Genomic DNA, 14,289 nt, shown 5'->3' with positions numbered 1-14,289 from the left:
ATTTTTATCTGTCTTGCAAGGCAAACAATGAAGTACATTCCAGCCTAATGTCTCCTTAAGCACAAGGCCATATTGCGTATGAGTATCTCTGGATCACGCCAACACGTCTCAAGAGCCACATGCAACTCTTTGGAAACAGTTATACATCTCTTTTTAAAAAGTAATATCAGAAATAACCCTATGACAGACAGTTCTATTAATGTCAATGGAACTGCTCTACAGAAAGTTGGTTGTGGGTTGCAGACTTGGCCCTGATTGAGAGCCCCACGCATGCTCCAATTCACACCCAGAGCTCCAGTGCAAGTCGACTCCTCATTCACTCCAATGGAGAAAGCAGATCTGCACGTAACATTCCTTTCTGTGCAGAGGTCTGCCCCCTTCACTGAAAGAATGGCAATGCCTGTGAAATAACCTGTTGGGTTGAGGGGAGCTGGTCTAGCTGCACAACAGCAGAACCTGAGCTACACGTAGAAGTTGGCAAGAAGATCACCTTGCTTCCAAGAATGTTCCTGGAACACCGTAAGATGGTTTCGTTCGATCAGCAGGATTCCTCCCTCTGCAAAGGCCAATACTCCCTGTGGACTGAGTATGCATTTATGTACAATGTAATGAAATGCAGCAAAGCCACATAAACACAATGTCCTAAACAAGGGTCCTCCTCACATCACTTAATCAAACATCACTGGGCGATCTCGCTCTCGCAGAAAGGTTAGAAGGGATGCAGCCACAGCAGATGAGCCAGAGTGCCTTTTGTATTTCTTGATTTCGGAAAGCATAAATCACAGGGTTGATGATGGAATTGTACGTGGCTGGAAGGAGGGTAGCGTAGGTATATATAGAAGGATAGGTATAGTCAGCTATTAAAGAATAGAGGGTAAAAGGCATCCAGCACGCAGCAAAAGTCCCCAGGATAATGGCTAAAGTGGACACTCCTTTTCGGGTCGTCACGTAGTGGGAAGTGGCCAGGAAGTGGTGCTGCAAGGCTATCTGATGGGCATGGCGCATCACGATTTTACAGATCTGAATGTACAGCTGCAGCATGAGAGCAAACATAAGCAAGAAAGAGACCGAGAGGACGGCCGCATTATTCTTAGTGAGCGGCCGGATAACACTGCAGGTGGATTCGTCTTGGAGGCAATTCCAGCCCATGACGGGCAGCAATCCGATACAGATGGAAGCTCCCCAGAGGAGAATGAGCATGATATAGGTGAAAGTGATGGTCCTCTCGGAATTGTAAGTCAAAGCATAATAGAGCGAGAGGTACCGGTCGACAGTGATGGCCAGCAAGCTGCAAACCGAGGCCGAGAAAGAGGCGACGATCAGTCCCACCGTGACCAGCTTTGTCGCTTCAGACTGGAGAAGGTAGGCAAGAATAAAATTGAAGATCAATCCAATCCCCGCTAAGAGGTCTGCCAGGGCCAGGCTGCCTATGAGGAGGAACATAGGGGCACGAAGACTAGGATTGTGGAAGATAATAAGGACCACCACGGCATTTTCACAGGAGATCAGGGTCCCTGAGGTACACAGCACAATGTCCCAAGGGTTTACTATAAACTCAGGCCCAGGGTCACCGACGGGAACCAGAGAGGTGACAGCGGCTGAAACATTCTCTGGCGAACCAGCTTCTAAGTGATCCCGAGGCAGCCACGTTAAATTAACCTCCAGGTCTTCGTTCATATTTAAACCCCGTTCTTCTTCAACAAAAAACAATTGGGTTTTTTTAATGTTGAGGTTCAGCACTTATTCAGCAGCATGCAAATATATATATGTTAGACAGCAAAATGAAACCGGCAGGCACTTCATGACATAAACATCACGGCACAAAACAATGACGGCAAACACTTAATTTAAAAACTCTTCCTTTTTTATTCAGGGGGGGGAGGGACGAAAACGACAGGCACCACAATCCCCCCCGCCCCCCTTATCCCAACGAAAGGGAAATGCCTGGACTGGGGGAGAGAAGGGACTAATAAAATTCCACAGGAGAGCTAGAACGGTTTGGCAGGCTTTTCCTGAAGGAGGCTCTTAATACAGACATCGGCACCCGCGCAGGGCTGCACCACTGCCCGAGAGCAGCATGGAGCTGGAGGCGATGGCTCCACCATGGCTCCGATTTCCCCATTCATGCCACCACCACCGCCCCGCAAGCCACCCGTCGCGAGCGCCCTTCGGCCGCAGGCTTCCTTGACCTCGATTAAAAAGAGGAGAAAGTCTCGCAACTGCCCAGGCAGCGGCCGTGTCCTTAGCGGCAGTGGCAGCGCTACGGCTCAAGGGATGGTGGGGACACCGATGCTGCAGAGCCCCGACTCCCCCCCCCCTTCCGCCCCCGCGGCCCTGAATGGTGGCGGCGGCGGGTGCTGTGCCTTCGCCTCCCACCGAGAGACGCATGGAGGGGATGGATGGACAGACACAGAGACGAGCACGACAGCCAGACCGCGGGACTAGCCCTGCGGAGGTTGGTCACCTTGGCTTCTCCTCTGGAAGAGGAGGAAGATCCCCGTTCCCCTTCCTATGCAGCAAGGCAAGGGGCGGCCGCCGCCGCTGTTGCTGCTGCTGCTGGCGGTTCCTGCACGCTCATTGTTTGGCACGGCGCAGCCACAGGCGAGGCGAAGCGGCCGCCAGCCCCAAGCTCGGGCTTCTTCGGCAGGGAAGGCGCGCAGGTAGCTCGAGCCGAGCCGCCGTTTCCGCAGCAGAGGGGGCTACAGGCGCAAGCACGCGCACAGCGGAGGGCCAGCCGGGGAAGGGAAGAGGGCGCGCCGCGCTCCGGACCACGTGAGCCGCCGGGCTGGAAAGGTAGGCTGGCGGGAGCGGCGCGCGCAGGGGAGGCGGGAACGGGGCGCAAACCCCCGCGCGGAGAGGGGGGGAGGACACCTGCTGATCTTCAGTGCGCAAGCGCGGCCGCCGCTTTTGGGGAGCTGCGACCTTCTCGGCGTAGAGCGGGGCGCGCAGTCTCCTCTGGCGCCTCAGCCGTGCCTCGCCGCTCGCTCCGACTTGCTCTTTTTACGGCAGTCGCGGCGTCGCTTTTGCTTCACACTTGCTTACCTCCCCAGATCCCCTTTCCACTGTCGTTAGCCGGAGTTAGTCCTCTTGTAGTTAAAACTGGAAATGAGGGGGTGCTTCTGGACATGTGCAGAGTGCCCGTCCCTCGCCAGCGGGTAGCCGTGCGATCTCGTGGTGGCTGAGGTAAGCGCAAAACAGGCCCACAGCAAGCAGGCTTGGAATGCCCCTGAATTCGGCATGTATAGCCTGGTCACGTTCCTCGGTCGCGCAAACCAGGGCGAGGTCTCTAACATGATAGGCAATTAAGCGTGCTAATTGTTATGCTTCGGAAATATGTTAAGTTAGCATCCTGCCTTCGTTCCTTCTAAAGACAATGAAGCTACAAGTGCCATTTAAAAACTCATTGGCCAGTGCTGCAGTCTCGGGGGGGGGGGGCACCCTCGAGGCAGCAGGCGTCTGTGTATGTCTCCTTTGAACTAGTCTTACATTTATTATTATTAATTATTATCAAAACACTTCTATCCTCCCTTTCCTTGTGGCGTTAATGCACTGTTGCTTGAAGTCTGGGTAAATGTAATAGCAGTACTATGTGCTTTATTGATGTATCTACACCACAGATTTAAACTGGTTTAATAATTCTCTCTGCAAGGGACCCTGAGAGGGAAGGTCGCATGGTATAGTCCAGCCTCATCAGATCTGGGATTGGAGACCATCGAGGAAGACTCTGCAGAGGAAGGCAATGGCAAACCATCTCTGCTTCTCACTTGCCTTGAAAGCCCTTGCTGGGGTGGCTATAAGTTGGTTGTGATTTGACACTGCTTTTGTACGTACATACAGGAACCCTAAGAACTATAGGAAAAAAAGAATCTCAAGCATAAAATTCTCAGTGCAATCTCCAAACTACAATACCCAAGATTCTTTGGGCCATGACAGTTAAATTGGCATAAAATAATGTTCGTTTGTAAAACAGAAAGGCCCCATGGTTGCTTCCTCAACACCTGTAGTTCCAAAAGAAGATGGATAGTGTTGTCAATCTCTTACACAGCCAGGCTGGAACACAACATCATGGCTTGGCAGGGAAAAGGTGAATGGCTCTTTAAAGGGCTAAAGAGGGATGGGTAGCCACTGCCGTATGTGGAGCTTACTTCGACTGCCTCCCTGACAAGAAGCTTTAACATCAAAATCTGTAACTCTCTGTCTGTCTGTCTGTCTCTCTCTCACACACACACACACAAACACACACGGGTTGCCAACCTCCTAGTGGGGCCTGGAAATTTCCCAGAATTACAACCAATCTCCAGACTGTACAACATAATACCTCGATGAGCTCCTTCCCTGCCCCAAACCTTACCCTCCCTAGGCACCACCCAAAAATTCCAGAAATTTCCCAACCCAGGGTTAGCAAGTCTAACACACACCTATGTTCAGGTGGAGAACTAATGCAGGAAGATCCAGGCTGATTTAGAACTTTTGTTTGCTATGCTGGTTTTTCCCTTGTGGGGAATTTTGAACATGGAGGAGCATTCCAAAATGGCATTTCTCATTTACAGTCTGAAATAGTGTAATAGGGTGCCTTTTTATTTTTTGTAATAGGATGCCATTAGGGTTGCCAGTTCCAGGTTGGGAAATACCTGGAGATTTGAGGGGTGGAGTCTGAGGAGGGAGGGGTTTGGGGAGGGGAGGGACTTCAGTGGAGGATAATGTCATAGAGCCCACCTTCCAAAGTGGCCATTTTCTCCAGATAAACTGATCTCTGTCTCCAGTTTGATCTCTGTCTCCAGTTTGAACTTATCTATGTCTCCATTTCTCCAGGTGAACTGATCTCTGTCTCCAGAGAGCCAGTTTGGTGTAGTGGTTAAGTGCGTGGACTCTAATCTGGGAGCACCGGGGTTGATTCCCCACTCCTCCACTTGCACCTGCTGATGTGACCTTGGGTCCGTCACAAGCTCTGGCACAGCTGTCCTTGAAAAAGAGCAGTTTCTGTCAAGAGCTCTCTCAGCCCCACCCACCTCACAGGGTGTCTGTTGTGGGGAGGGGAAGGGAAAGGAGTTTGTAAGCTGCTCTGAGACTCCAAGTGAAGGGCGGGGTATAAATCTAATCTCCTCCTCCTCTTCTTCTCCTGAAAATCAGTTGTAATAGCAGATCTCCAGCCATCACCTGGAGGTTGGAGGCCCTGTTGACTAGTCATTGAGTATATTCTACATATTATTTTGTTGAGTGGCTTTTTGCCTGTTTTCTTGATACTTAGTTTACTGACTAAATATTCCACATCAAAATGTTTTTTTAAAAAACGAACAATTTGTATAAAGTGTTCTTTTCATTAGAATTCTAGGTATTTAAAAATCATACTTTTTTATCAAGCCACACTTCTAAATCAATAATACAGGCATATACACAATCTTGGATCGTAGTCTGATAGAAGTGCAGATATTCAGACCAGTGTTCCCTCTAAGCTGAGTTAGTGTGAGCTAGCTCACAAGTTTTTAGCTTCTAGCTCACAAATTTTTGTCTTAGCTCAGGAAGGATGGCTCCAGAGCAAACTAATTTATGCAGTAGCCAAATCGCTCACTCACAATTTTAATGCCAGTAGCTCACAAAGTAGAATTTTTGCTCACAAGACTCCACAGCTTAGAAGGAGCATTGATTCTGACCCCATATTGGGGTGTTCATAGATTAATCCATGGAAGAGAGCTTCCCTATGGAGCCACTGCCATACTAGTTCCTTTGCTGGAGCAAAATAGTAAGGAAAGTAGCAGGAATTAACGGGTACAGCAAAAAAAAAATCATTGATAGCATTGGCGTTCTAGTATAGTATTATACAATATACTATAATATTATGGTTTGTTCTAGAAAACCATGTCACCAGAGGAAAGAGCTATTTCCAGCAGCTTCAGTGATAAACTCCCTGAGGAAAGGATAAGGAAAGCAAAGATGAAAAGCTTTTTTGTGGATTTATGTTTTTATTCTGGTTTTACATGTCCATGCTGTTTCGTGCTTTTTATGTTGTTTTGTGTTTTTAATGCAGTTTCCTGATTTTGTTGTTCTATATTGTTTTAACAGGTTTTATTGCATTATTTATTTTCATTGAAAACTGCTATGGGCCATTAACAAAATATGATAAATACATAAAAAATAAATACATAAAATCGATAAATACCTAACATCAATTAATTAAAACAATGATTAATTAAAGAATGACAGGGTTTTGAAAGGTGGGGGAGCAAAATGTAGGCCTTGGTTTGGTACATTCCATTTGGACAGCCAAATGTCTCGGGGAAGATGGAATGCTTAAATAAATGCAGCCAAGGCAGGGGCCGCAAGTTGTCTGGTGATGACTGGGTATACAGTCTCATAGCATAATTAATGTAATGTATCCTAGTGCTTGGATGTCAAGTGGTGGAAACAGTGCCATATGTCTAAATTTTAAAAAACAATACTGCCACCATTGGAATTTCTTTGCCGTAAATAGTATTTCTTCCAGATGTATGTACAAACACCCCATGCATTTATTCACCCAGGGTTCTGGTAATGTTTCCATTAAGTATATCAGTGGCAACAGATTCCCTGTGAAGTTCTCCTATGGTTTTATTTTAAATGGTCAGTTTGCTACTCCTCCGGGGGGGGGGGAAGGGCCAAGAATTTATCAAATCATGTAGCAGCAGGCTCTGTACCTCTTATCCTGGCAGTTCCAAGCCTCAGTTCCATGTGCTATTTTATACATCACTTGTCTGGATGGCTGAACACGGTCCACCAGGGAAATCAGAGCCACTACAGGAAGCACGCCTGGGGATTTAAAATGTAGGAAAAGGACTCCCTTCTCTGGCAAGGGCTGAGCTTCAGCGTTCCTTCCCAGTGGAACAAGAGCAATCGGAAGCTGTTGTCCTGGGAAATCTTCTTCTGTGGAGCATCAGGCTGTGCAAACACACACACACACACAACATGGATTTTATGCCTTGCAGTCCAGAGAAGCTTGTGACACCTGTTATGAGACAGCTTACCAGCTTGCTTTTTAATTTTCTCCACAGAGCTGTACCAATCCAATGGCAAAAATAAGAGGAACTGCACGTATACACCCCGATAGAAAAAGCTAGATGCATCTTGATACTGAAAAATGATAATGACTCTTTACATCACTAGATATAATTCTGCTAGTCCTTTATAAACTCTTCTGATTTAAGACTGTAATACACAGTATATTACATTGCTATAAGATACAGTGCAATCCTAAAATCCTAAAGACCATTTTAAAAAGGTAAAGGTTCCCTTGCTCGAAAGCCAGTCGAATCCGACTCTAGGGTTGCGGTGCTCATCTCCGTTTCAAAGCGGAAGAGCCAGCGCTGTCCGAAGACGTTTCCGTGGTTATGTGGCCGGCATGACTAAACACCAAGGCGCACCATTTTAGAAGAGTTTAATTTTGCTTAGGATAATCCCCTTGATTTATATCAGCCTGCTTTTCAGCTAACTGTTCTTTTATGATACAAGTCTGCGATGCTAGAAGACCTTAAAAATAAATGTAACCACATAAATTTTTCAGCTGTAGTCCTAAACAAAGTCACCCCCTTGTAAGCCCATTGAATTCAATGGAATTGAATCCAGGATGTAATTCTGTTTGGGATTGTGCTGTTGGAATTTTTGCCAATGGCCAAGTGTTGAGCAATCAAAAATATTATTTTGGAAAGATCATATCATGAATATGACATGACAGATCAAAAGAGGAGGGAGTGGCAGCTGAGATGGCGGTGGAGGGAACTCAGAAGGTTGGTGAAAACTTATGCTAGGGATGCCAGCCTTCAAGTGGGAACTGAGGATCCCCAGTATTACAGCTGATCTCTACTACAGGCTACAGAAATCAGTTCCCCTGGAGAAAATGGATGCTTTGGAGGGTGGACTCTGTGGCATTGTATCCCACTGAGGTCCTCCCTGGGCTCTATCCCCAAATCTCCAGGAGTTCCCCAACCTGGATCTGGCAACCCTACTTCCCATCCCCCGCTGGTGGCCAGGGGGCACCGCCTCCTGCCAAAACAGAAGAGCCAGAATACTGGCTGCATGCAATGCCATTGAACTTTGTCTCTGAAATTGGGGAGGGGGGAGGCTACGGGGAAAACATTGCATGATGTGACAACAAAAGGAGGTGGGGCCAGAGCACTACAATGCAAATGGAATATATATACACAGAAACACACAGAGGACACCTATGCCTTTGACAGCTACAATAAAGGAAGAAAATGTGATGCCTTTCCAGCATTCCTTAACATTGGGTTGGATCCAGAGGTGTCCATCTGCATGCAGAAGGCATCTTCCTCTCCAGGGAGGACTGTTTTACACCTCATGCTAGAATGCTGAGAAACTAAATCCACAGATGCATTTCTCCCCTTCCCCAGCAGCATACACAACCTCTTGCAGAAGAAGAAATGTGAGAACTCCAATCGAACCTGCTTGTGACAGTACTGCGTGAACTAGTGCACAGAACGCTGCTAGTAGCGATTTCCTTTCGCAGTTCTTTGGATCCAACCCATTGCAGACTTAATAACCTGTTGAATGTCTGCCTGCCATGCAAGTTGTAAAATCAGAGCAGCTGTGCCGTTGTCGCTCCTTTTGATCTCCATCAGCTAGATTTGCAAGGTACTGTTAGAAAGGGCAGTAGGATTTGGAATGGATTTCAGTTCCCAGGTCTGGTACAGGAACATTGAGGCAGTGAAGTTTCTTTTGTAGGACCCCTGGTTTTTTGTTCAAAGGCTCTCTAATCTTCTCAGCTGTAAAATTCACATCTCTTCCCCCCCCCCCTGCGTCGGAGATGTGGTCATTCAAGGTAAGATGTTGCCCAGCAAGGAGCTGTGTGCTCTCTTATAGACATAAATGGACTGTGTATACAATGTGCAAAAGGGATTCTGATGTAAGGTGACCACATTGTTATGCCAGACATGTGCTGGCAAGAGCCTGAGATGATGTGCACGTGGTTCCCGAGGTTGCCCCGTTCCAGACGTACTCCTAGACACATGAAACACTAAAAACAGCCATCTGCCATTTGCTGTTTAAACTAAGGACTCCCGACGCCATTAAAGAAGTCCTTCTTCATCACGCTGGCAGCCCCCCCCCTCTCTGCATCAAAGGCACAAAAGACTTTCCCGCCTTTCGCTTGACAAAGGACTTGGCCTTTCTCATCCAGTCCAGGAACCGGTTCTGCAACCCTGAGACAAAGAACACAATAGGTGCTAGCCGATGAGTCATAACGACCCCCCCTCCCAGGTGTCTCTATCACAAGCTTAGCTAGAATTCAGCATTGACCAACATAAGCCCTTTTCCCATTGCTGACTTGACTTCTGGAATGGACCACCAAGGGCAAAGCCCTCCCCCCAGAGCTCCCCATACAAAAGTGGGCACCCAGTAACTTGCTCTCTCTCTCCATGCTCCCCACGCGCTCTACGCCCCCTCTTCACCCTCTCTATGCCCTTTCTGGCTCTTAAGCTTTTAGCCCTTGCTATCCTGAAACCCACACTGCCTCTTTAAGACTCTTGGACTGCAGCCAGAGTCTTCCACATGCTTCTGTCGGTTCAGAGCACGTCATGCGAACGTCTCTTGATTGTCTATCTAATTTTCCTAGAAGCCGTATAAGTGTGTGAGTGCTTGTGTATTGTTTGATTGTGAAGAATCTCCAGTAAAAGGAAACCATTTTTATACTAAAGCCATCCTCTGTGTTCTCTGGAAGAAGCGGGACCTCTGTATATACAGGTGTTTGCTCCCTTATTGCCTATTGCTACATTAGAATATTGCATATTCCCCAATATTAATAATAAATCAGAGCAATCAGGCTAACAAAGCCAATAGTAGTTTTATTAGATGGGGGGTGTTTTATGTATTTATATTAGTATACCCTTGCTTATTGTCCCCTTGCTTATTTAATTTATATGCAGAGTACATCATACGAAATGCCAGCTGGATGATTCAGAAGCTGGAATTAAGATTGCTGGGGAAAACATCAACAACCTCAGATATGCAGACGATACCTCTGTAATGGCAGAAAGTGAAGAGGACCTAAAGGGACTCTTGCTCAGGGTAAAAGAGGAGAGTGCAAAAGTGGGCTTGAAGCTCAACATTCAAAAAAACTAGATCATGGCATCCGGCCCCATCACTCCTTGGCAAATAGAAGGAGAAGTTGTGGAAGCAGTGACAGACTTCACATTCCTGGGAACCAAGATCACTGCAGACGGTGACTGCAGCCATGAAATTAAAAGACGCCTGCTCCTTGGGAGGAAAGTGATGGCAAACCTAGACAGCATAATAAAAAGTAGAGACATCACCCTGCCAACAAAAGTCCGTATGGTCAAAGTAATGGTATTTCCAGTAGTACTGTATGGCTGCGAGAGGTGGACTATAAGGAAGGCCAAAGAATAGATTCTTTTGAATTATGGTGCTGGAGAAGACTCTTGAGAGTCCCCTGGAAGATCAAATCAGTCAATCCTAAAAGAAATCAACCCTGACTGTTCCCTGGAAGGCCAGATAATGAAACTGAAGCTCAAATACGTTGGCCACCAAATGAGAAGGGAGCACTCACTGGAGAAGACCCTGATGCTGGGAAAGATTGAAGGTCAAAGAAGAAGGGGACGGCAAAGGATGAGATGGTTAGACAGTGTTATCGAGGCAAATAACATGAAATTAAGGAAACTCCGGAGCACGACAGAAGGACTGGCGTAATGTGGTCCATGGGGTCGCGAAGAGTCGGACTCGACTGTGCGTCTGAACAACAACAAAAATTAGCATACCCCACTATTCTCCTCAATGGGGACCCAGAAGTGTTCTCTTCGCCTCCATGTTATACTCACAACGACAACCCTGTGAGGTAGCTTAGGTTGAGTGTATTTGGCTGGTTCAAGGTCACCTGTGGCAGAATGGGGATTAAAAATTGGGTTTCCCAGTCTCTAGAACACCTCTGACCACTCCATCGTGCTGGTAAGTAGAGTTGCCATCCTACCTTCTACCTGAAGAAATGGGTGGATTGCCCCAGATTCACAGTTCGATAGCCAGTATTATTGTTCTAATTACTGAAATGGTTGGTCAGCCCTTGTGGATCTATGTGTGTTTGGTGCAGGATCAGTACAGGCTGGTGCAGCATGGTGGATTGTGGACAATTAGTTAGAAGTCTCTGATTAAACACTTATCCACATAACTGGGAAGTCTTGTGATGACCCCTTCCTTCCCCAGCTACCCTTATTATGGGCTAAGGTCAACACACATGTGCTAATTATGGGATTTGGGGGGCTGTTTGGACAAACAGGTATAATATGGCTTCAGAATTATTGCTGAGTGATGTGCCAATAAATGCATATTTGAACTGATCAATTATACATTTGATTGATTAACTGGTTCTTTAATTGCCTGATAGCCCAAGGCAGGGGGAAGTGTTCAAAGTCTACAGAGAGAGAGAGTAATTAAATTATTAGCCAATGCTTTTCTTTTGGATGCTGGATCAGGCTTTCCATTCTGGCTGGGTGCTGGCTCAGCTTCTCGCTGGCTTTGCCATGGCACTGTTTGAACGCTGCCAAATCACATTCAGAAGCTGCAGGGGAATTTGTGGCAGAGGAATATTTTGAATGATTAGAGAAACGTAATAAAAATAACTTCCTAAGGAAAGGCCAGGTGAGAACATAAATAGAAAGCAAAGTTGGCTTAGGGATGTTTTAACTTAAATATATTCCCCTTCTTTTACTTTCAACGGACAAATTTTCACATTACCTGGGTATAAAATAAACATGCCTTTCAGTGCACCTGAGAGTGCAGGCAGATAGCATTGAATCCATCCATCTTTAATTTACTCTGAAATGGAGGAGGGGAGTTTCAGACTTGAAGTTAGGAGGGCTGCATATTCTGTACCTGGGTATCCAGGGTTGATTACACAATGTATTATTTATTTTTTTCAATTTATATCCCGCCTTGCCCGCAGAGTGGCCACAATGTAAAGCTGAGAATCACTGAAACTCACAGCATGAGGCTCTGGAATCAGGACTGTGACTGCCTGGTTATTTCCAAGCATATCTAGTACTAGAGCTCTCAAAATGTGAAGCAGGTGTCCTTAGGGTTGCCCACCGCCAAGTGGTAGCTGGAGATCTCCTGGGAGTAAGTTTTAAAAGCGGATTAGATTAGAATCATGGAGAATAGATTTAAGTGGCTAGTAGCCATGGTGACTGAGGGGAACCTCCACATTCAGAGGCACTAAACCTTTGAATCTCAGAGCCAGGGGGGCTACATCAGGGGAAAGCCTCGGCCTCTGTGCCCTGTTGTTGGCCCTCCAGAGGAACTGGTTGGCCACTGTGTGAGACAGGATGCTGGACTAGATGGACTACTGGTCTGATCCAGCAGGGCTTATCTTGTAATGATTACAACTGATCTCCAGGTAACAGAGATCAGTTCACCTGGAGAAAATGGCCACCTTGGAAGATGGACTCTATGGCATTATACCCGATTGAAGTCCCTCCCCTCCCCAAACCCCACCCTCTTCAGGCTCCACCCCCAAAGTCTCCAGGTATTTCCCAACCCGGAGGTGGCAACCCTAGGTATTTCCTAAGATGCAGCAATTGCCTTGGAGATATGAGTTTCTCCCTGATAAATCCCAGTGTGCCTTTACACTTGTGCTGTACTGAGCAACAGTGCTGGGTGGGTGGGTGGGGGGAACCAACAGAGGGAAGCCTGATTCAGTCAGGCAGGATCAGCTCAACCATAATGGCTGACTGGGCAAAGGCAATGGGCACCAGCATTGTAGGGGCACCTGCTACGTTCTGGGGAGAGGGAGAGAAACACTGGAAAAAATACATATTTTAATGGGTTTTTTTACACTTTATAGTCTGCCTTTCTCACAGTCTCAAGGCGGATTACACTAGAGTGAGTCAACTCAATTGATGGAGGGGACATTCAATAAACAATGCAATTGGAATTACACTTGTAAGAATGAACCAGAAGTCTAAAAAAACAACAACCCTGAAGCAAAACATAAGCATTAATATGACACTTTAAACAATGCAAAATTCTGAAGCAGTATCCAAGTTTCAGCAAGCTATACACAGTAGTATAGTCTCAGCCTGTGGGCTGGATGATTTCCCTTGCATAACAGAGGACACACTCAAGAGCCTTCTGACCTTCAACGGCTGCCAAGGGAATAGGCATAGTTGTAAAAGTTAGGCGCTAACGAAGTGACAGACTCTTAAAATGCTAAATTATTATTTGCTACATATATGTCTCACTTTTCTTCCCTTGTTGAACTCAAGTCCCCATAAATCAGGTTTCCATCCGATCTTCTGTCAGGCACTGATCAGATCTACAATTGTTTAGCTTCAGCAAGTATGTTCCAACCATAGTGCAGGAACTAATTTCCAAGACAAGTCTAAGTCAAATGTGCAGTTATTTTGGTGCGTCAACTACAGTGAGACACAAGGGTGGAGGGGGAACCAGAATTTTATTTCGCCTGTGCTATCAACACACACTAGGTTAGCCCTGTGCTTAAGGGCCCCCTCAGCTGGCAACCTAAAACGTATACTGGGGGGGGGGTCACATCTAGAGTTGCCAGCTCCAGGTTACCAGCTCCAGCTCTAGAGTTGCTAGCTCCAGGTTGGGAAATACCTACAAATTTTGGGGGTGCAGCCTGAGGAGAGTAGGGTTTGGGGAGGGGTTATAATGGCACAGAGTCTAATTTCCAAAGTGACCATTTTCTTCAGGTGAACTGACCTCTGTCTCCTGGAGGTCAGTTTGTAATAGTGGGAGACCTCCAGCCGCCACTTGGAGGTTGGCAGCCCTAGACATCCCTTGTTCACTAGGCTGTCCACCAGGTTTATTTGTTTTACTGAAAATTCAGTCCTGCTTGTCATGTGTGTAAAATCTGACACACGTGTTCTGACGGAGAGAGCTGACAAAGAGAAAATTTTCTTCCAAAATACTGGAACTTGAGGACATCCAATGAAGCTGATGAGCGGTAGGTTCAGGACAGACAAAAAGAAATACACTTTACACAGAGAGTGATTAAAATGTGGAATTTGCTGCCAGAGGATGTAGAGATGGCCACAGGCATTAGTGATGTGCACGAACTGGAAAAATGCTACTCAGTTCACAAACCATGAACCGTCATGCACTTTTAGCCACCAAATGAACCAGTTCAGTTTGTGAGGTTCATGACACAGTGGAATGCCCCCTGCATGCTAGAAACACCAAAGTCGCAGGAAATCTCTGGCTGATTCTTCTCTACCTGCCGTCAAAGTTTGGTGAGCATTGGATTTCAGGGGTTTGAGTTACGAGCCCCCAAAGAAG

At 46.6% G+C, this 14,289-nt stretch overlaps 1 protein-coding gene across 1 annotated transcript; it reads right to left on the bottom strand.

The window, feature by feature from the left end:
* Positions 1 to 672: 672 nt before the first annotated feature.
* Positions 673 to 1,677, bottom strand: GPR12 (G protein-coupled receptor 12). The gene has a single exon (XM_015413837.1). The coding sequence runs from the start codon at positions 1,675 to 1,677 to the stop codon at positions 673 to 675; it is 1,005 nt and encodes a 334-aa protein (XP_015269323.1).
* Between the last annotated feature and the right edge of the window lie 12,612 nt (positions 1,678 to 14,289).

The sequence above is a fragment of the Gekko japonicus genome, unplaced genomic scaffold, assembly GCF_001447785.1.
Source record: "Gekko japonicus isolate JY-2015 unplaced genomic scaffold, Gekko_japonicus_V1.1 scaffold931, whole genome shotgun sequence".
Classification (NCBI taxonomy): Eukaryota; Metazoa; Chordata; class Lepidosauria; order Squamata; family Gekkonidae; genus Gekko; species Gekko japonicus.
Note: the sequence above shows the minus strand (reverse complement) of the source record. Positions and strands in the feature narration are given on the sequence as shown.

Coding starts and splice junctions, on each gene's coding strand:
- GPR12 (XM_015413837.1), bottom strand. CDS start 1,677: ATGAACGAAGACCTGGAGGTTAATTTAACGTGGCTGCCTCGGGATCAC.